At 54.0% G+C, this 20,114-nt stretch overlaps 1 protein-coding gene across 1 annotated transcript in view; it reads left to right on the top strand.

The window, feature by feature from the left end:
* Positions 1-1,388: 1,388 nt before the first annotated feature.
* The window catches only part of SAMD11 (sterile alpha motif domain containing 11), a 55,194-nt gene continuing 36,468 nt past the window's right edge, over positions 1,389-20,114 (top strand). The window contains exons 1-2 of the mRNA XM_029579230.1: positions 1,389-1,939; positions 2,840-2,931. Of these exons, the coding sequence (XP_029435090.1) occupies positions 1,576-1,939; positions 2,840-2,931 (456 nt within the window). The 5' untranslated portion in view covers positions 1,389-1,575. The remainder of the gene's footprint in view (positions 1,940-2,839; positions 2,932-20,114) is intronic.

The following is a 20,114-nucleotide window of genomic DNA, read 5'->3' as shown; positions in this document are numbered from 1 at the left end:
ACCACAGTGACCTCTTCTTCCTTAGTTTACATTTTTTTTTTTTTTTTTAACAAAAAAGGTAGTTGGGCAATGCTCATCTTATCCCTGCCAGGAATCCCCCCTCTTAAAGTTCATTGTGCTGCCATGCAGGACCTCTGCTGCCAGTGATCCCCACTCTCACCCTAGAGCCAGTGATCTCACCCTAGAGCCAGTGATCCCCGCTCTCACCCTAGAGCCAGTGATCCCTGCTCTCACCCTAGAGCCAATGATCCCCGCTCTCACCCTAGATCCAGTGATCTCACCCTAGAGCCAGTGATCCCCGCTCTCACCCTAGAGCCAGTGATCCCCGCTCTCACCCTAGAGCCAGTGATCTCACCCTAGAGCCAGTGATCCCTGCTCTCATCCTAGATCCAGTGATCTCACCCTAGAGCCAGTGATCCCCGCTCTCACCCAAGAGCCAGTGATCCCCGCTCTCACTCTAGAGCCAGTGCTCTCACCCTAGAGCCAGTGATCCCCGCTCTCACCCTAGAGCCAGTGATCCCCGCTCTCACTCTAGAGCCAGTGCTCTCACCCTAGAGCCAGTGATCCCCGCTCTCACCCTAGAGCCAGTGATCCCCGCTCTCACGCTAGAGCCAGTGATCTCATCCTAGAGCCAGTGATCCCCGCTCTCACGCTAGAGCCAGTGATCTCACCCTAGAGCCAGTGATCCCCGCTCTCACCCTAGAGCCAGTGATCCCCGCTCTCACCCCCTCCTGTACACAGAGTCCTGTGCTGGGATGCCCCTAGCACTGGTGCTTCTGTGCCTCTCCTCCATTAAATCACCGCAGTAGAAATGGATGTTATGTTCTCTCTTTCCAGATTACCCCACCAGGCCCCTTCCTCCTCTCCTCAGCACTGCACTGCTCTTGCTTTAATATATATTTTTAGAGGTACTGCCACTCATCCTCTTTCTTTCCATCCGGACCTTCCTGCATGGATTGTGGGCCCAATAACTGTATCTCAGCTACCGTGTGCCCAGCTCTCCATGGCTTTCCTGCATCTTTGTAAAGACAGGAGGGGGCCTCCTAAGTCCCCCCCCCCCCCCCCGAAAGTTTCCCTAAAGGGGTGCTCGCAGCCTCCTCTGCTCCTACCTAGGAGGGAAGCGCTGGCCTGGCTCTTGTCCGACTCTCTAGAAGAAGCTGGAAGATAAATCCCAAGCCCCGCTTCTGCAATAGTTTTTCTGACTTTACAAATCTGCTTTCAGTGCCTTTCTTCCTTGCCGCTGTTGCACTTCGTCCTAAGAAGCATCTCCCTGCCTCTCTCTCACCCCCCATCGCCTCTGCTGCCAGCGGTGGCGGGAGGGCCTCCCAGCGGGAGGACGGCGCTGGCGTGGGGGCCCCTGGGCAGGGTCGGGCGCGCTCCGCGGCCGCGGAGCCCGGGCTGTGCCGCGCGCAGCAAGGTGCGGGGCGCTGGCGCTGGGCGCCGCTCGTCGGCCGTCGCGCCCCCCCCTCTGCCGGCGGCGCCCGCTGCCGCCTGTGCTGTTTAAATGGGCCAAGTTGGAGAAGCGGCGGCGGCGGCGGCAAAGCGTGCGGGGTCCGAGCGCCAGCCCCGCCGGCCATGCCGGCCGTCAAGAAGGAGCGCGACGAGCTGGCCCTGGGCGCCTTCCGCCTGCCCGGCTACCTGCCCGTGGTGAGCCCGCAGCCGCCCGCCTTCCGCCCCCTCCTGCCCTACCCCGAGGAGCTGCTGCTGGCCGAGCGCTTCCCCTCCGTGCCCGACTTCCAGCCCTTCCTGGAGAGCGGCGAGCCCTGCCTGGAGGTGGAGTGCGGCGACAACAAGGCGCTGCTCTACATCCACAAGCTGTGCCAGGGCAGCAAGGGGCCGTCCATCCGCCACCGGGGCGAGTGGCTCACCCCCAACGAGTTCCAGTTCGTCAGCGGCCGGGAGACGGCCAAAGACTGGAAGCGCAGCATCCGCCACAAGGGTAGGGAGGCCGGGGGCAGGGATCGGGGTGTCCGGGGCTATTACACGGGGGCAGAAATAGGGATATGTGGAGCTGTTGCACGGGGGCAGAAACCACAGTGGTTTTGGGCTCTTGCACGTGGCAGAGATCGGGGTGTCCGGGGCTGTTGCACGGGGGCAGAGATCGGGGTGTCCGGGGCTGTTGCACGGGGGCAGAGATCGGGGTATGTGGGCTCTTGCACGTGGCAGAGATCGGGGTGTCCGGGGCTGTTGCACGTGGCAGAGATCGGGGTGTCCGGGGCTGTTGCACGGGGGCAGAGATCGGGGTGTCCGGGCTGTTGCACGGGGGGCAGAGATCGGGGTATGTGGGCTCTTGCACGTGGCAGAGATCGGGGTGTCCGGGGCTGTTGCCACGTGGCAGAGATCGGGGTGTCCGGGGCTGTTGCACGGGGGCAGAGATCGGGGTGTCCGGGGCTGTTGCACGGGGGGCAGAGATCGGGGTATGTGGGCTGTTGCACGGGGGCAGAGATCGGGGTGTCCGGGGCTGTTGCACGGGGACAGAGATCGGGGTGTCCGGGGCTGTTGCACGGGGGCAGAGATCGGGGTGTCCGGGGCTGTTGCACGGGGGCAGAGATCGGGTTGTTGCACGGGAGCGATACTCGGGGGTGCGCATGTCTTGCACGGGGGCAGTAGTCGGGGTAGGGGGCGTTGCGCGGACTTGTCGCTGCAGCGAGCGAGGGTGGGGAGGAGGAGGAGGAGGAGGACTCTCTGCAGCTGCCGTGTAAGGGGGAGGGAGCTGGGGGAGGAGGATCCTGCTCGCTCGCCCGGCTGCGGCTCGCATGAGCGGAAGGGCTGGCAGGGCTGTGGGCCAGTGCCCGGGGCTCGCTGGCAGCCGCCCTGAAGCCTCCTCTTCTCTCGGCAGGCAAAAGTTTGAAGACGCTGATGTCGAAAGGGATCCTGCAGGTGCACCCCCCGATCTGTGACTGCCCCGGGTGCCGGATCTCCTCGCCCGTGGTAAGAGCTGCGCCTCTCCGCCGCTTTCCGACTGAATTCATTGCAGGCCAGGGGCTTCCTTTCTGATTAAGGCCGGCAGTGCCCCTAACCCCCGGCTCCAGCCTCTCTCCTGCCCGGGCTTTTTATTCCCTTTTGGACTCTCCCCAGACCGGGCTTGCTGGCAGTGGCTGCGTTATTGGCCCGTGGCCACCTAGGAGTGGCTGTGACAACTTTACTACCGGATACCTGCAGGCTTGAATGCCAGGGTAGGATTTGAATCTGCGTCCGTTCTAGCTGGGCCTTTCCAGCTTCAGGCTGACGTCTCAGACTCCTCCACAGCTCAACCAGCACAATTAAGAGATCACAATTATTAAACTAATCAGGAAATGGGTAGGAGGGCTCCCTCCCAAAATAGAGAAGGGGAGATTCTGGGTGCAGCACTGGGCTTCTGCGGCGGTGCTTTGGCTAGGAAGAGAGTGGCCACATCAAGTAGTAAAGGTTATGCAGACTGGGCTGAGAGCTTATCATTTAGCATCTCTCATTGCCCACGATTACAGAAAAGATGAACATCTGCTGCAGGTCACAGCTAAACAGAATACACCCCCCCCCCCCCCCCCCGTCACAGCTAAACAGAATACACCCCCCCCCCCCCCGTCACAGCTAAACAGAATACACCCCCCCCCCCCCCCGTCACAGCTAAACAGAATACACCCCCCCCCCCCCCCCGTCACAGCTAAACAGAATACACCCCCCCCCCCCCCCCCCCGTCACAGCTAAACAGAATACACCCCCCCCCCCCAAGAGAAAACAAAACAGCACCCCAGACCGGTTTTTACCAGATACCGGCCCGGCTGAGTAAACAGAAAATGCAGACATTTATCCAAACCCATGCAGAAGTGAATCTAGCCAGAGCCTTCAGCGAGGCGGCTGCTAATGGGCTGGACCTTAAATGTTTGGAAATGGAGGAGGGAGCCCTTGGCCTTCCCTGAGTTTGACTTCTGCTGACTCCTCTCCCAGACTAACCCAGCTGCCACTTTCTAGGGAAGACCCTTGTAGCCTTTCTGTCCGCAGCTCCTGAACGGGGACATCCATGGTTGGGGGAGGGTGGGCAGGTTGCACCTTTCAAAAAAAAAAAAAAAAATGCATAGGTTAGGGTTTGAAAGTCAAAGCTTCTGCTTATTGCTTCCTTGCAGGCCGATATCCAGCGCACCGCACCATTTAGCCCCCGTTTGGCCCCCGTTTGGCCCCCGTTTAGCCGATATCCAGCGCACCACACCATTTAGCCCCCGTTTGGCCCCCGTTTAGCCGATATCCAGCGCACCGCACCATTTAGCCCCCGTTTGGCCCCCGTTTAGCCCCCATTTAGCCGATATCCAGCGCACCACACCGTTTAGCCCCCATTTGGCCCCCGTTTGGCCCCCGTTTAGCCGATATCCAGCGCACCACACCATTTAGCCCCCGTTTGGCCCCCGTTTAGCCGATATCCAGCGCACCGCACCATTTAGCCCCCGTTTGGCCCCCGTTTAGCCCCCATTTAGCCGATATCCAGCGCACCACACCGTTTAGCCCCCATTTGGCCCCCGTTTAGCCGATATCCAGCGCACCACACCGTTTAGCCCCCGTTTGGCCGCACGTTTTTGACGCGCTATTGTTACCCCTTATACTGCAAGGGGTGATAGCGCATGGAAAACGCGATATTAAGTTGGAGGCCCCAAAAATAAAAAAATAAAATAAACTTATTAAAAAAAAAATTCTGCCTGCGGGTCGGAAGACGGACGCTCAACTTTGCCAGCGTCCGTTTTCCGAACCCATAGCTGTCAGTGGGTTCGACAACCAACGCCGGTAAAATTAAGTGTTGGCTGTCGAACCCGCTGACAGCCTCCTTATTAGCGCGGGCCCAAATTTAAATAAAGAATCACGCAGCCAAGAGAGGGGCCTGGGCGCGTGTCATGTCGGGAGCACGGGCGCTCGCCTCGGAGCGCCAGCTCTCCCGCAGACTTTATTGAATCGGCTTGACAGTTAACTGAGGGGGGATATGATAGAGGTGATTAAAATCATAAATGTAAATGGGGTAAATGTGAATCTGTTGTTTACTCTTTTGGATAATAGAAGGACTAGGGGGCACTCCATGAAGTTAGCAAGTAGCACATTTAAGACTAATCAGAGAAATTTCTTTTTCACTCAACGCACAATAAAGCTCTGGAATTTGTTGCCAGAAGACGTGGTTAGTGCAGTTAGTGTAGCTGGGCTCAAAAAAGGTTTGGATAAGTTCTTGGAGGAGAAGTCCATTAACGGCTATTAATCAAGTTTACTTAGGGAATAGCCACTGCTATTAATTGCAGCAGTAGCATGGGATCTTCTGTTTGGGTAATTGCCAGGTTCTTGTGACTTGGATTGGCCACTGTTGGAAACAGGATGCTGGGCTTGATGGACCCTTGGTCTGACCCAGTATCACAGTTTTTTATGTTCTTAAATCTGCGTTATAGCTGGCAAAGTACATGCTGAAGGGGTTTCAGAAAAGCCAGGAAGGGAGAGGGGGCAATAACGTGCTCCCCCATGTGCACTGGGAGCCAGGCAGCCTGCAGAGATCCAGTGCAAGTCTGCTCTGCAGATTCCCTCCCAGAATACAGCAGGAAGCTCCCAGTGCTTCTGATCACTGGCAGCAGCTGGCCCCGTCCTGGGCAGCGTCCCATGCTGCAGTGCCGAGGGGCTCCCATTCTGAAGGTGTCCAAAACTTGGGATTCTTCCTTGCTGGTTGTTGATTTCTGGGGACAAGACCCCCTTGCGGCCCTGAACACTGCATGGTTCCCCCTGCTGAAGGAAGGGCAGGCCTGAGGGGAGAAGCACTGCGCTTCCTCAGTGTCCCGAGGGGAGAAGCACTGCGCTTCCTCAGTCTCCCGAGGGGAGAAGCACTGCGCTTCCTCAGTCTCCCGAGGGGAGAAGCACTGCGCTTCCTCAGTCTCCCGAGGGGAGAAGCACTGCGCTTCCTCAGTCTCCCGAGGGGAGAAGCACTGCGCTTCCTCAGTGTCCCGAGGGGAGAAGCACTGCGCTTCCTCAGTCTCCCGAGGGGAGAAGCACTGCGCTTCCTCAGTCTCCCGAGGGGAGAAGCACTGCGCTTCCTCAGTCTCCCGAGGGGAGAAGCACTGCGCTTCCTCAGTGTCCCGAGGGGAGAAGCACTGCGCTTCCTCAGTCTCCCGAGGGGAGAAGCACTGCGCTTCCTCAGTGTCCCGAGGGGAGAAGCACTGCGCTTCCTCAGTCTCCCGAGGGGAGAAGCACTGCGCTTCCTCAGTGTCCCGAGGGGAGAAGCACTGCGCTTCCTCAGTCTCCCGAGGGGAGAAGCACTGCGCTTCCTCAGTCTCCCGAGGGGAGAAGCACTGCGCTTCCTCAGTCTCCCGAGGGGAGAAGCACTGCGCTTCCTCAGTGTCCCGAGGGGAGGAGCACTGCGCTTCCTCAGTGTCCCGAGGGGAGAAGCACTGCGCTTCCTCAGTGTCCCGAGGGGAGAAGCACTGCGCTTCCTCAGTGTCCCGAGGGGAGAAGCACTGCGCTTCCTCAGTCTCCCGAGGGGAGAAGCACTGCGCTTCCTCAGTCTCCCGAGGGGAGAAGCACTGCGCTTCCTCAGTCTCCCGAGGGGAGCAGCACTGCGCTTCCTCAGTCTCTCCCGAGGGGAGAAGCACTGCGCTTCCTCAGTCTCCCGAGGGGAGAAGCACTGCGCTTCCTTAGTGTCCTGGGCCATGGGGCTCTGCTTTCCACAGGCCACACACTGACATCTAGCAGGCTTTCATTTGCATGTCCCTGCTGTGGCACCCCTTGCATTTCCTGAGGCGGAGAATGCTTGTAGCGTTAGATCACTTCCTTACGTAAGTTTAGTTGTCTGCTGGGGTTTAAAGAATCTGCCACCCACAGACCTGGGGTCTCTTAATCTGGGCCCCCCCCCTCCCACGCTCTAACTTAGCTTTCCCTCCCCGGGGGTAACTAGGCTGGGTAAGTGTAAGCTCTACAGAGCAGGTACTGGAGCGTGGGGATCTCTGGCCTCTGCCTCAGGATGGGATTAGGGACCCTCCAGTCTTTCCATTCAGTGATCAGGGCAGCCAGTTCAATTTCCACCCCTAACCAATAAGTTAACTTCCAAGCTGCTTTGTTCCCATTGTAGGGCGTTTTATTTTTTATTATTTATTGCCTTTCAGCACTGAGCTACTATAACATTTTTAACTTTTGTGTGCTATGCATCTCATTTGCTTATTACATCACGAGTTAAAACCCCCCCTCAGGGATAGAAATGTAGCGTGGATGTTTCCTGCGGTCTTCTCCGGTCAGTGTACTTGGAGTGGCGGAGCTCGGACACAGATCCCTCCCAGTCTGTGCCCCTGTGACGCTGGGCATTGCTAGGGTCAGTGCTTCCCACTCCGGTCCGAGGTCTGGGGGAGGGAATTAACTGCAGGGCTTTGTGTGATTAGGAGAATTGATTTGAAAAGGAAATTGCATCTTGCCCGGGAGACACTGTTACTGCCCCTTCTCAGGGGCTCTGCAATATTTGGGGCTTCAGATGTGGGAAAGATTCCCCCTGCCCTCGGAGGTTGGGAGTTGGCAGCTGCAGGCCCCTGAGGGGCATGACCCTGTACCAGCACCTACAACCGCTGTGACCTTCTGCAGCTCCTGCGCCTCGCTGGGCAGTCCATGCCGAGGTGAGGATGGCCCCAGCTGAGCAGAGCTAGGAGCTCACTCACACTCAGTCTTTGCATTTCCAAGAGCAGACGCAGAGTGCGGGGCAGGCAGGGAAGCCATTCCCATCTCTGTGGCCCCTGCTGACGCTCACCACACACATTAGGGACCGGTGCAGGGTCACCAGCAGCCTAGAGGTCAGGCGGGATCTGTTAGGCTCTCCTTGGCAAATCTGATAATTCGTTCCGTGACTTTCCTAACCCAGTGGTGGAATTGGACTTTGTAACTGTTTGCTAACCGCGCGCATCCAACAGAAGCCTTTGCACTTGCTTCAGGGAATGGTGGACCTGGGCGATGCTCACAAGCCAATCTGATGGCAGAGCTCATGTGTGAGTGTCTGTGTGTGTTAGGGGGTAAATCAGGAGGGGGGAGGGAGAGAGGTACAGAACCCAATGCAAAACCCGGGGGGGGAGGGGGAACTGTGGAAGAGCCCGGGGAGGGGGGGGTGTGGGAGGGGGGACTCTGTGGAAGAGTCCGGGGGGGGGGGGGGAGGGAGGACTCTGTGGAAGAGCCTGGGGGTGTGTGTGTGTGGGAGGGGGGACTGCCTGGGGGGGGGTGTGGGGGGACTTTGTGGAAGAGTCCGGGGGGGGGGGGGAGGGGGAACTGTGGAAGAGCCCGGGGAGGGGGGTGTGTGGGAGGGGGGACTCTGTGGAAGAGTCCGGGGGGGGGGAGGGAGGACTCTGTGGAAGAGCCTGGGGGTGTGTGTGTGTGGGAGGGGGGACTGCCTGGGGGGGGTGTGGGGGGACTTTGTGGAAGAGTCCGAGGGAGGGGTGTGTGTGTGTGTGGGAGGGGGAGGGGGATTGTGGAACAGCCCGGGCTGAGAAGCGCCTGACTCTCAATCTGTGGACAGTGGGAGGGTGGGGGTAGGTCAGGGATGTAAGAGGGAGGTGTGATGAGGGCTCTCCCCAGCTGGGAGCAGGAGCCCTGCAGGATCCCTTAGTGCAGGTGGACAGACTGCTGCAGGGAGTTAAAATAACTTCAGTTTAGGTAGAAGAGCCTTTTGATGCCGAACTGGGATTAGAACTCAGGAATTTGCGGAGGAAATCCCCCGTATGAGAAGAAGTCAGGGCAGGTAACTTGCTGCAGCTTGGCAGGTCCCAGTCCTTCCTCGGGGCAGGGGCCTCTCTGCCTGCTCTCAATCTCTCCCCGTCTGCCCAGCCCTGCTGCCTTCCTCTCCAGGCCTGGCAGGCTGTGCACTGCCTGACAGATGCCTGTGCTGCGTTGTGTCTGGCACTTAGCACTCCTCCTCCTCCTCCTCAGTATCCCAGCAGCCACCTGCACCCTCTCTGGTGAGTCAGCCTGAGCATGGCGCTGCCCTCGGGGCATCCTCGCTCGCTCCTCCCCTGACCCTGGCTTGCAGGCTCCCTCTCTCCCTCCCCTGTCCTTTTGCTGGGATGTTTTTACAGAAGCACAGATTTCTCTTGGCTCTTGGCGCCTGTTGGAGGATGTGCTGGACTCTCTGCAAGCTCCGTGCAGTGCGAGACTCCCCCATGTCAGATTACTCCTTCTTTCTGGGGAGCTTTTAGTTTGCACCTTTTACTTTTTCTTTTTTCTGCAGTATCATTGCAAAAATGGCTTTTCCACCAGTTCTTCTCCTGTTAGTTACAACAGTCCCTTTTCTACTGATATATTTTTTTGTTATAATATTGAAATTGTCAGGAAAAATAAAGTAAAAACTGAAAATGATTGGGCATAACAATTACATATAAGAGAGAGTTCCTGTTCTATTGAGCTTAGAAATCTTACCTAAGCACTCGTGTAACATTAATCATCTTCAGATCTGCTTCAGGTATTTTGCTTGCTGTCAGGTGCCCATGGGATGCTGGCAGCCCCTAGGCAGACCCTGGTGTGCCATGGGGGGGCTGGCACAGAGCTCCCACAGACGAATTCTCTGCTCAGCTCTGTGGGGTTAATCCACAGAAGCAGAAACTTGGCAGCGGCTGCAGTTCTGGCGAGTCTGCAGGGCAGCAGCTGTGCTTCGCTTCCGGGGACTGGAAGTGACCTGCCGGGCTGCTTCTGCGCTAGAGCCAGGATGAGCGTGGGGTAGGGCAGGGCTGGGAGCACATTTCACTTCTGTTGGCCTCCTGGGCTCCCTGCAAGCTGCTGCTGTGTTGCCAAGGTAATGGCAGATAATGCCCGAAGTCAGCAACAGGCATGGGGAGCGCCGAGCTAATCCTGGCAGTCACGCCCAGTGCAAGTGTCCTGACGGGGAAATAAATCCCCCCCCCCCACACACGCACACACACACACATACACATATACACACATACACACATACACACATATACACACACGCACATACACACATATACACACACGCACATACACACACACATATACACATACACATATACACACACATACACATATACACACACGCACATACACACGCACATACACATACACATATACACATACACATATACACACACATACACATATACACACACGCACATACACATACACATATACACATACACATATACACACACATACACATATACACACATGCACATACACACGCACATACACATACACATATGCACATACACATACACATATACACACACACATACACATATACACACACACATGCGCACACACACACATACACATACACACACACATATACACACACATATACACACATACACGCACGCACACATACATACACACACACATATACACACATACACGCACACATACATACACACACATATACACACACATACACGCACGCACACACACATACACACACATACACATGCACGCGCACACACATACACACGCATACACATGCACGCGCACACACATACACACACGCACACACACGCACACATACACACACGCACACACACACACACGTACACACACACATACACACACACACATATACACACACACACACATATACACATACACATATACACACATATACACACATACACACATATACACGCACGCGCACATATACACGCACGCGCACATATACACGCACGCGCACACACATATACACACGCACACGCACACACAAACACACGCACTTATATTCCGTGCCAGGCCAATCGCTTTACAAATTCAACATAAAAAAACAGCCAACAATTAAGTGCAGTAAAAGCATTTGGGGGTCTGCTCCCAGCTCGGGGGCCTGTGACCCCCCCACAGCGCACGCTCCGTCTCCATTAGCAGTGCAGCTCTCCTCCCATGCACACAGCCCCTCGGACCCCCAGGCACTGAGTACAGAAGATACTCGGGGGGGCTCGCAGAGAACTCTTCCTTCCTTCTGCTTAAATATTCAGTGTTGCAGAAACGGGCGCCCCCCTGGGCTTTCCTTCTGGGGACTCGACTCGTTACCAGCTCAGTCGCAACCTTCATTCCCAGCCACCTGGGGGTTTTATCCCCTCCCAATTATCTTTTACTCCTGTCTTGGGGACCCCTCCAATTGTGGGTCCTAAATCCAGCCACTAGGTGTCGCCATTGCATGATATTAGGCCCCCACCCTACCCCAGGACTGTGATGGCCTGGCTGACGCTGCACGCCACATCCCTCTGTATAACACTGCACAGCTCTGCCCCTCCAAACTGCTTGGAACCTCAGAAGAACTACTTTAGGGCTCCTGCTGTATAATAAGGACAGGGCCTGGGCTCCTGCTGTATAATAAGGGCAGGGATTGGGCTCCTGCTGTATAATAAGGACAGGGCCTGGGCTCCTGGGGGCTCCTGCTGTTTAAGAAGGACAGGGACTGGGCTCCTGCTGTTTAAGAAGGACAGGGACTGGGCTCCTGCTGTTTAAGAAGGGCAGGGACTGGTCTCCTGCTGTATAAGAAGGGCAGGGACTGGTCTCCTGCTGTATAAGAAGGACAGGGACTGGGCTCCTGCTGTTTAAGAAGGGCAGGGACTGGGCTCCTGCTGTATAATAAGGACAGGGACTGGGCTCCTGCTGTATAATAAGGACAGGGACTGGGCTCCTGCTGTATAATAAGGACAGGGACTGGGCTCCTGCTGTATAAGAAGGGCAGGGACTGGGCTCCTGGGGGCTCCTGCTGTATAATAAGGACAGGGACTGGGCTCCTGCTGTATAATAAGGACAGGGACTGGGCTCTTGCTGTATAAGAAGGGCAGGGCCTGGGCTCCTGCTGTATAAGAAGGGCAGGGCCTGGGCTCTGGGGGCTCCTGCTGTATAATAAGGACAGGGACTGGGCTCTTGCTGTATAAGAAGGGCAGGGACTGGTCTCCTGCTGTATAAGAAGGGCAGGGACTGGGCTCCCGCTGTATAAGAAGGGCAGGGACTGGGCTCCCGCTGTATAAGAAGGGCAGGGACTGGGCTCCCGCTGTATAAGAAGGGCAGGGACTGGGCTCCCGCTGTATAAGAAGGGCAGGGACTGGGCTCCTACTGTATAAGAAGGGCAGGGACTGGGCTCCTGCTGTATAAGAAGGGCAGGGACTGGGCTCCTGCTGTATAAGAAGGGCAGGGACTGGACTCCTGCTGTATAATAAGGACAGGGACTGGGCTCTTGCTGTATAAGAAGGGCAGGGACTGGGCTCCTGCTGTATAATAAGGACAGGGACTGGGCTCCTGCTGTATAAGAAGGGCAGGGACTGGGCTCCTGCTGTATAATAAGGACAGGGACTGGGCTCTTGCTGTATAAGAAGGGCAGGGACTGGGCTCCTGCTGTATAAGAAGGGCAGGGACTGGGCTCCTGCTGTATAAGAAGGGCAGGGACTGGGCTCTTGCTGTATAAGAAGGGCAGGGCCTGGGCTCCTGGGGGCTCCTGCTGTATAATAAGGACAGGGACTGGGAGCGCAGGGTAAGTTCCTGGGGGTTTTGCTGTATAGTTGCAGGATCCTAGGCTAACATTTTCTGGGTTTTACTAGACAATCTTGCACTGGCACTGCTCCACGTTCGGTGCCTCGGTGCTTTAGACTCAGGAGTGTGTTTGTGGCCTGTCAGAGGAGGCAGTCAGCCCGCTGGGAGCCCTCTTCCGAGGTGTGCCAAGCTGGGCTAATGAATGGAGGCACTGGGCTGCCTTTACACACCTGGATGCCCTCCCTGGGCTGGGTGGTTTTCTCTAGATCCTGCCCGCCAGTCGTCTCAGGTGACTGCCAGGTTATAAAGCTGGGCGGCACTTGAATTATCTAAGTAAGCGATTATGTTCTGTTTTGTCAGGACTCGCACCTCCTTATACAAACACTTCTCCCTTCCTTGGCTGTTTGCGCTAAGGACTCAAAGGATGCCAGCAGGGCTGATCCAGCAGCAGATTTATGCTTTCCTGCACTAACTTTTATACCCAAATCCTCTTCCTTCACAAACTGAGCTGCTCCGCTCCAAAGGTGCAAATGTATCCAGGTAAAGTCAGCTGCAATGTGCCGCAGCGTTAAAGAGGCCTTCCTGCAATCCTGCTTTCTGCCTGCTCACACGTTGCACCTCTTCAGTTAAAACTAGAAACAACCTGAGGGCTTTTGCTTTAAAAATTGGCCTAAAGTTTGTGCATTGGAGCCTCCTTACAGCCCCAGCACACCCCCTCTCACCCCTTCCCAGGCAGTAGCCGGAGAGTGGCCGGGATGCCTCTGATCCTGCTGACTCCCAGCAGTAACAAGAAACTGGAGGAGCTGGGAAGGCTGCAGCCACAAACTCCAGTTCATTGCCAAGGAATCTGCAGCTGGTTTCTGTTACCTCTGTCTGCACTTCTGTTGCTCTTCCTCTCACGTACCTGCTCCCTTTCTCTTCATCTTGTTTTCTTTGGAACAAAACGAGAACCTTAGCTGTAAATGAAGCTTGACTTGCCTTATGACGTTGCGCAGTAAACCCCGAGATAGCAGGAGGAAGCCCAGCGCTGGGGCATTGCTAGGGCATGTGGCGTGGGGACGCCCCGTGAGCAGCACTGCTTCCCAGCAAGGCGTGACACGATTGCATTAGAAGGGAAGATCTTTTAAAACAGATCATAGCACAAGCCTGTGCCATTTACCCTCTCAGCACCATGGACTGATTGTGCGCCAGGAAGTAAAGGCTCCCACTTCCTGTCCCCACCGCCTGCATCACTGGGAGGGTCCGTGAAGGCGCTGAGCACAGAGCAAAGCTGAGGCCTGGGGGAGCCCCAGCTGCCCCCTCTCCCTGGGGAGGAGAGCTCGTGCCAGCTGCTTCTCCAGGGCTGCCCACCCACCCGACAGCCTAGTGACTCATTCCCCCCCCCCCCCCCCCCCGCCGCAGCCACTGGGGGTGGGAGCTGCTCTGCCATCAGCCCAGGTCTCTCTGCCAAGCCCCCCTTCCTGATTCTGCTAATTGCAGCACTTCTAGAGGGGGGGGGGAGTGGCGAGGGGATTTGTCCTGAAGATTGAGGGGCACTGCCTGCGGGTTTGTTATGATATAGAAAGTCCTCTTCATGTAGGGCTGGTTCTCACCGCTTTCACCCCTCGATCTGGCTAACGGTCCACGCGGCTGCTCCTGTGTGGGACGTGCCCGGCATTGAGGTGTGGGCTGTGGGGTCCCTGGTGCCCCCTGCTGCCCACCCAGCTGGGGCAGGGGTGCGTTACCTCGTCCAACCCTGCTGCCATCACTGGCCGCTCCAGCTGCTTTACTGTAAAACGTGTTGTTTTTTTAAACAAGCAGCCAGGAAGGAGCTTGTACGCGTCAGGATGGTGGGGCTGCCTGGCTTAGGTGGGAGGGTGCGCCGCAGCTGCCTGTGCTCTCTGACTGCAGGCGGGGGTGCCCTGCTTAACCTCGCTTTTTCTGTTTTGGTGTTTCCGGAAGCCACGTAAGATTCCCCCTGCCACCCATGCTTTCGTGTTATGAGTGCTGCGGGCTGCCCCTCTCAGCAGGGAGCTGCACCTTTCCAGCCGCCTTGCATTGTGGGGTGAGCAGCTCTTTACTGATCCGGGCTCGGCTCTGATGAGTTTGCACACGGGCTGGCACTGGTTTGGCGCACGATCACTGCAGGAAGTCCACATGTTGTCATCTAACATAGTTTCCAGCATTGCTGGGTTCTGGGTTTGCAGGACAGGCTAAGCATTCTGGGATTTATAGGCATGCTTTTGTTTTAGGACTACAGAGTACGGTGGCCAAAACAAGAAAGAAAAAAGTCTAGCTCAGTATAATCCTTGGGGAAAACAGGAGAGACTGCAGCCACAGCAGCAAGATATATTGTCTCTTGCCAATCTGATCAGCACCAGAACTGGGCCATATCCTTATTACTACTATTTGTAAATGTACAATGTTCCCCTTTTTATCTGAATCGTTCTTTCATTACTTTGCTAAGATGATCATGCCAAAAGTGATGTGAATCTGGTTCCCAGAGTGAAGGTGGCCTGTAGGAATCCTGCTGTTCAGAAGGACTTGGGCCCTTCTCATTCTCTGCCTCTGTGGCCTCTGCGGAGACCCTGGCACTGTTTTAATGTCATTAGGTGGCGCAGGGCCTGGAGATGCATTCCAGAAGCACTCGTGCAGCAAAGGCTTTGAGTGCAGAGAAATGAGGGTTAGAACGCCAGCCCCTCTACTAATGCTCGAAGCTTGGGGTCTGATCCTGTAGAAGCGCGAGTCCTTCTGGCAGGAACAGGGCACATCCTGCCTGGAGCCGGGCACTAACTATAGCACCAGGTGTGAGATACCAATTCTGTAAGGTCCCTGAACCCGCTGCAGCAGGGGAAATCTCTGGGGAGAAAACGTGTAGGATAGGATTGCATGGGGCGAGCACTTTGTTTTCATGCCCCAGGGCTCAGCTTGTCTTGTGCACTGCAGCCTGGTGCACTACCCTCCGCTGTGTGTATCCGGGGGAGAGTCCGTCCCTACAACCCCTCTCCTCATTAATGTATCCTGGAGGTGTTTCCCTGTCCCAGAGGCACTGGAGAGTGAAGTGACCTGCCCAAGGTCACAAGGAGTGGTGGTGGAATTTGAACCTGGGCTTCCCGGGTTCTCAGCCTGCTGCTCCTCCAGTCTCGGCAGTGAACCCTTCTGCTGGTGATCCTGTGTGCAGAGCTGGGAGGCACTGGATATCATCGTGCAGTGGGTGAAGTTGCTCCTGTGACGTGTGCTGATGACATGCAGGCTGTCACTTTTATTACCAAGATTTACTTTACCTCCCCTTCTGACTACCCTGTGCAGCTCAGGCGTCCCCACGCATGGCTGCCTCTCCCTTTTAAACAGTGCCAATGTCTTCCTGACCTCTCCTCCCTCCTGTCTTGGGCCAGCTCACCTGCCTCCAGGGCCTGTGCTGCCCACCCAAAAAATCCCAGCTCCCTTCAGTGCTACAAACTTTGAAAACTGATCCCACCCGCCCCCGGGTAATAGGTACTGTAAGTGAACCTCTTATAGCCTTGCACAATGCCCCCCTCGGCCTGCTCCACCCACACAGTTAAAAGTTATACATTTATAATGGAGAAATTACTTAACTGATAACATTTTACATGAAAAAAATCAAAGTGCCATATTCTGAGGTAAAACTATCACTGTTTCCATGCACTGCTGTGCTGCCAAGCAGAGATCCTGTAAAAACTCACTTGGAGCCCATATGGTATTAGACCTATTGTGACGTGAGTTGTGTGTGTGCTTGACCCTCCGAAAGCCCTAAAACACTAATACACTTCCTGTTAGGAGAATGCCTCACCTCAGTCACACATGCAGAGCATAAATAGACCCTCACCTAATACAGAATAGAGCAGCCATAAAGCAGAAATATAAACGTGCAGACAAAACCTGAACTGGAAACCGCAAGAAGCCAGACACTCTGTGCAGTGCAACAATAAAAAACCAGAACCATCACCACTCCTCAAACATCAAACAAAAAAACCAAGAAATAAAATAAACACATAATCATAATAGTAAAGACATGCTAAGAATAATATTCCAAAAACAGATGGCAAATAAAAGATCGAATAACTAAAAACTCACATGCAAGTTTTTTTAATGACCCAAACAGCAGATATGAAATAACACCTGAAAAATAAAATTAAAAAGGATTTTAAAAATTCACACTCTACATACCTGGGAACTTTTGATTTCCAGTTACCTCTTAGACAAACCCACAGTCATCTCCAGCTCTTCTTTAGTTGGGATCCACCTGCAGCCCCATTCTCTCTCTCTCTCACTCTCACTCTCACTCTCTCTCACACACTCACACACACACACACCCACCCACACTCCCAAGGCAAGTTCCCATTCCCTCACACATACATGCAGACCAGGCAGGCAGAGCCCTCCTCCACTGCTGCCAGCCTGAATCTTCTTCATTAGGGAGAGCAGCCATTCTGCCCCTCCTCTTGCATTCTAGATGAGATCACAGGAAGTGCTAGCAGGCACCACATGTGTTGAATTACTATGTTACTGTGGGGCCAGCACATGAGGAGGAACTGCAGGAAAGGCTTCCACACGGGCCTCCAGCGTCTTCCACCACTGGTGGGATTGAGTTCACTGGCATAGCACAGGCCTCTCCTTGCCTGACGCGGGCCCCCCCCCCAGATGTGCCACCCTGTGCAGTTGCATGCTTTGCACACTGGACCTGCCTGTCTCTGCCTAGGGCAACTGCTGCTGCTGGCAGTGCTGCTGGCATCCTTCTGTCTTCTAATGTCACAATAGCAAGGGATGGTCGTCCAGGGTACCAAACCTTTGAGGATAGTAAAACCCCCAGAAACCTCCAGGTTTATGACACGGCACCATAAGAGAGAAGGGAATGGATGCTGGGTAGGAACATAGAGGGAGGTGGGGACAGTCGATGCTGGGCAGGTGGAGAGAGAGGGTGGAGTGGAAAAAGAGAGAATTCTGGGCAGGTAGGAGGTGGAGAGAGGATGCAAGGTACTGCAAAAAGGGGGCAGCGAGGTAGGGAGGGTGGTGCTGTTGTGCTGAGCAGGGAGTGAAGGAGAGAAAGAGGAAGATGTGGCATGGGAGGGAGAGAGAAGGAGCAGCGGGAGGGGGGTGCAGAAGGGGAGGGGAGAGTGGTATGGGGTTGCTGTGGGGGTAGGCAGGTTCACCTAGGGCACCGGGGTTATCCCAGAGCTCCTAATCCCGCAGCACAGTGAAACCTTAATCTGCCAGCAGGTGCACAGTCAAAGAAAGAAAGCTGGGATATCCTCATCAGAGGAGGCCACGATGACTCCAGATCTCTCACACGATTTTCCGTTACAGGGAAAATAGCATTAAATGTTCATTATTTGTACAGGAAAATCAATTTGTGGGCAGTTGACCAAACTGAGTAATGTAATTTGCTGGAAAGTCTCTCAGATGTGGAGGTAGAAGCTCAGGCTGGCTTGGAGAAGGGGCGAGAAGAGAAGTCCTGATCCGACCCTTAATGCCAGAGTCCCTCAGAGATCTAAATTCAAGGTCCAGGAGCATCTTCACTCAGCTACTGCTGGCTCTTTACTGCCACAGAACAAGTTTGTTGCATTTTTTTCTATTTTCGCTTACAACTCTTTCTCTGCATCTAATTAAAGCTGGGTTTAATTAAAGCTGGGATCAGATAGGAAAGGTTAATTTTCTGCTCTATCACTGGTGCATCCAGTCTTGCAAAGTCTATTGTGCTGCCTATGGTGGCTGCTGGGTAGCCTCTCTGCTGGCACCAGGTCCCTCCTGTTTGCTGTCTGAGGTTTCCAGGAGCTGCTGGGCCGGTGATAGAAACATATAGAAATGATGGCAGAAGAAGACCAAACGGCCCATCCAGTCTGCCCAGCAAGCTTCACATTTTTTTTCTCATACTTATCTGTTTCTCTTAGCTCTTGGTTCTATTTCCCTTCCACCCCCACCATTAATGTAGAGAGCAGTGATGGAGCTGCAACCAAGTGAAATATCAAGCTTGATTAGTTATGGGTAGTGAATTGCTGTGCAGGTCCGAGGTGAAGAGAATACATTGCTCTCGCCAAGTCTTGCTGAGTGCCTTCGTGGGGTGGACCAGATCTCAGCAAGGTGACCCCTAAGCTTTAAGTATGAATGGAAGGGAAAGGATAAATTCATATTGGCCGCATGTTACGCAGGATAAAAAGAGACTTAGCACTGCGGTAATGATGGTGGCAGCAGTGGTGTAGCCTGGTCACTGTAGCAGGAGACAGGCCAGAAAAGCCTAATGAAGAGGATGAGAGAAGACTTACATGCAGCCCTGAAGATAAAAAGGAGATGAGGGTTTACAAAGAGAGCACAGCAAAAACTGAAATAATATTCAAGCAAAAGCTGCAAAAAGCAATCGACGCCTGTTTTAAGATCTCTGATGAGAAAAATGAAAGGAACAAATGTTTTAGACATTGACGCAGAGAGAGAGAGAGCAAGAGAGAGAGAGAGAGGTGATTCGGAGAGAAGTGCTGGAAAAGCTAGGAAGTGCCAGGGGAGAGCTGATGGGAGGCAGTGTAAGAGAGGCTGATCTCCTGCCCTCTGCGGACATGGGTACACGAGCTTGGGTCCAGGATAGGAAACCTGACACACAAAGAAAACATGGACAGTAAGATTAAGAAGGCCATAATCTGCATAAAGGGACCAGCTATTAATATTACAGAAAGAAATACATCAGAAAAGGTATTGTGCAGCCGAAATCATTACTCCTAGATTCCTACAACAAGGACACAAACCAGAAGTGATGGAGAAAGATAAAGCCTCCTTGGAAAATAAAATCACTCTGCGCAGAGATATCACCAGTAGACAAGAACCTCACGGGTCTGAGGACTCCAAAATAATGAGAAAAATCCAAAACCCCAAGCTGAGACCCACTGCACTAACAGAAGAAGACATTCAATTTATATTCACCAATAACAGATTGAAAATAACAGCAAAAGCAGAAAAGCTGCAGAGATATGATGAAAACAGAAATGAGAACCCAACGCAGTTCTACAGGGAGTGCAGGCAGATGTTTAGTGCAGATGAAATATCACCAACAAAAGCTGAAACTGAGAAGTTCTGGAGCAATGCAACATGGAAAACACAAACATCAAAGCTATGCAAGGGCCTGAAGGAACAAAAAAGAACTGGAAGCCAAGTTTAGAAGGGCCTTGGCCCCAGTGGAACATCCAACCTTTCACATCTCTCCACCAAGACCTGGCAAACTGCACAAATCAAGTGCTCAGACAGCCAGAAGAAGAGATCCAGGTAACATCCTCAGATATTGCTGACCCATTATGGGCCTACCTACAATCTCTAAGCTTCCACCACTGTAGATGCAGCTAGAATAGACGATCCCATAGATGTTAATAACATTACGCCAACAGAAGAGAAGCGCATGGAATCGGAGACTAGATGCTGAATAAATTCATCATGGCCATTTGTAAGAAAGGTTGAAACTTTGGTATAACATAGATAGACCACAAAAAAAAAAAAAGCATTTGACAACCTACAATATTGGATATTAAATTGCCTTGAAATGTACAGAGTAATAATCCCTGAGAAAAATAGAAAAAAAACTGAAAGGTGCAGCTACAAAGGTAAAAAGTGTGCAACAGGCATGGACATTGTTAAAAAAAAAAAAAAAAATCCTAGACGCACAGACCAGATCTGTTCCACGCATTAAGAAAGGAGGAGGAAAG

Source organism: Rhinatrema bivittatum, chromosome 15 (genome assembly GCF_901001135.1).
Source record: "Rhinatrema bivittatum chromosome 15, aRhiBiv1.1, whole genome shotgun sequence".
NCBI lineage: Eukaryota > Metazoa > Chordata > Amphibia > Gymnophiona > Rhinatrematidae > Rhinatrema > Rhinatrema bivittatum.
This window is presented reverse-complemented; position numbering and strand designations above follow the sequence as displayed.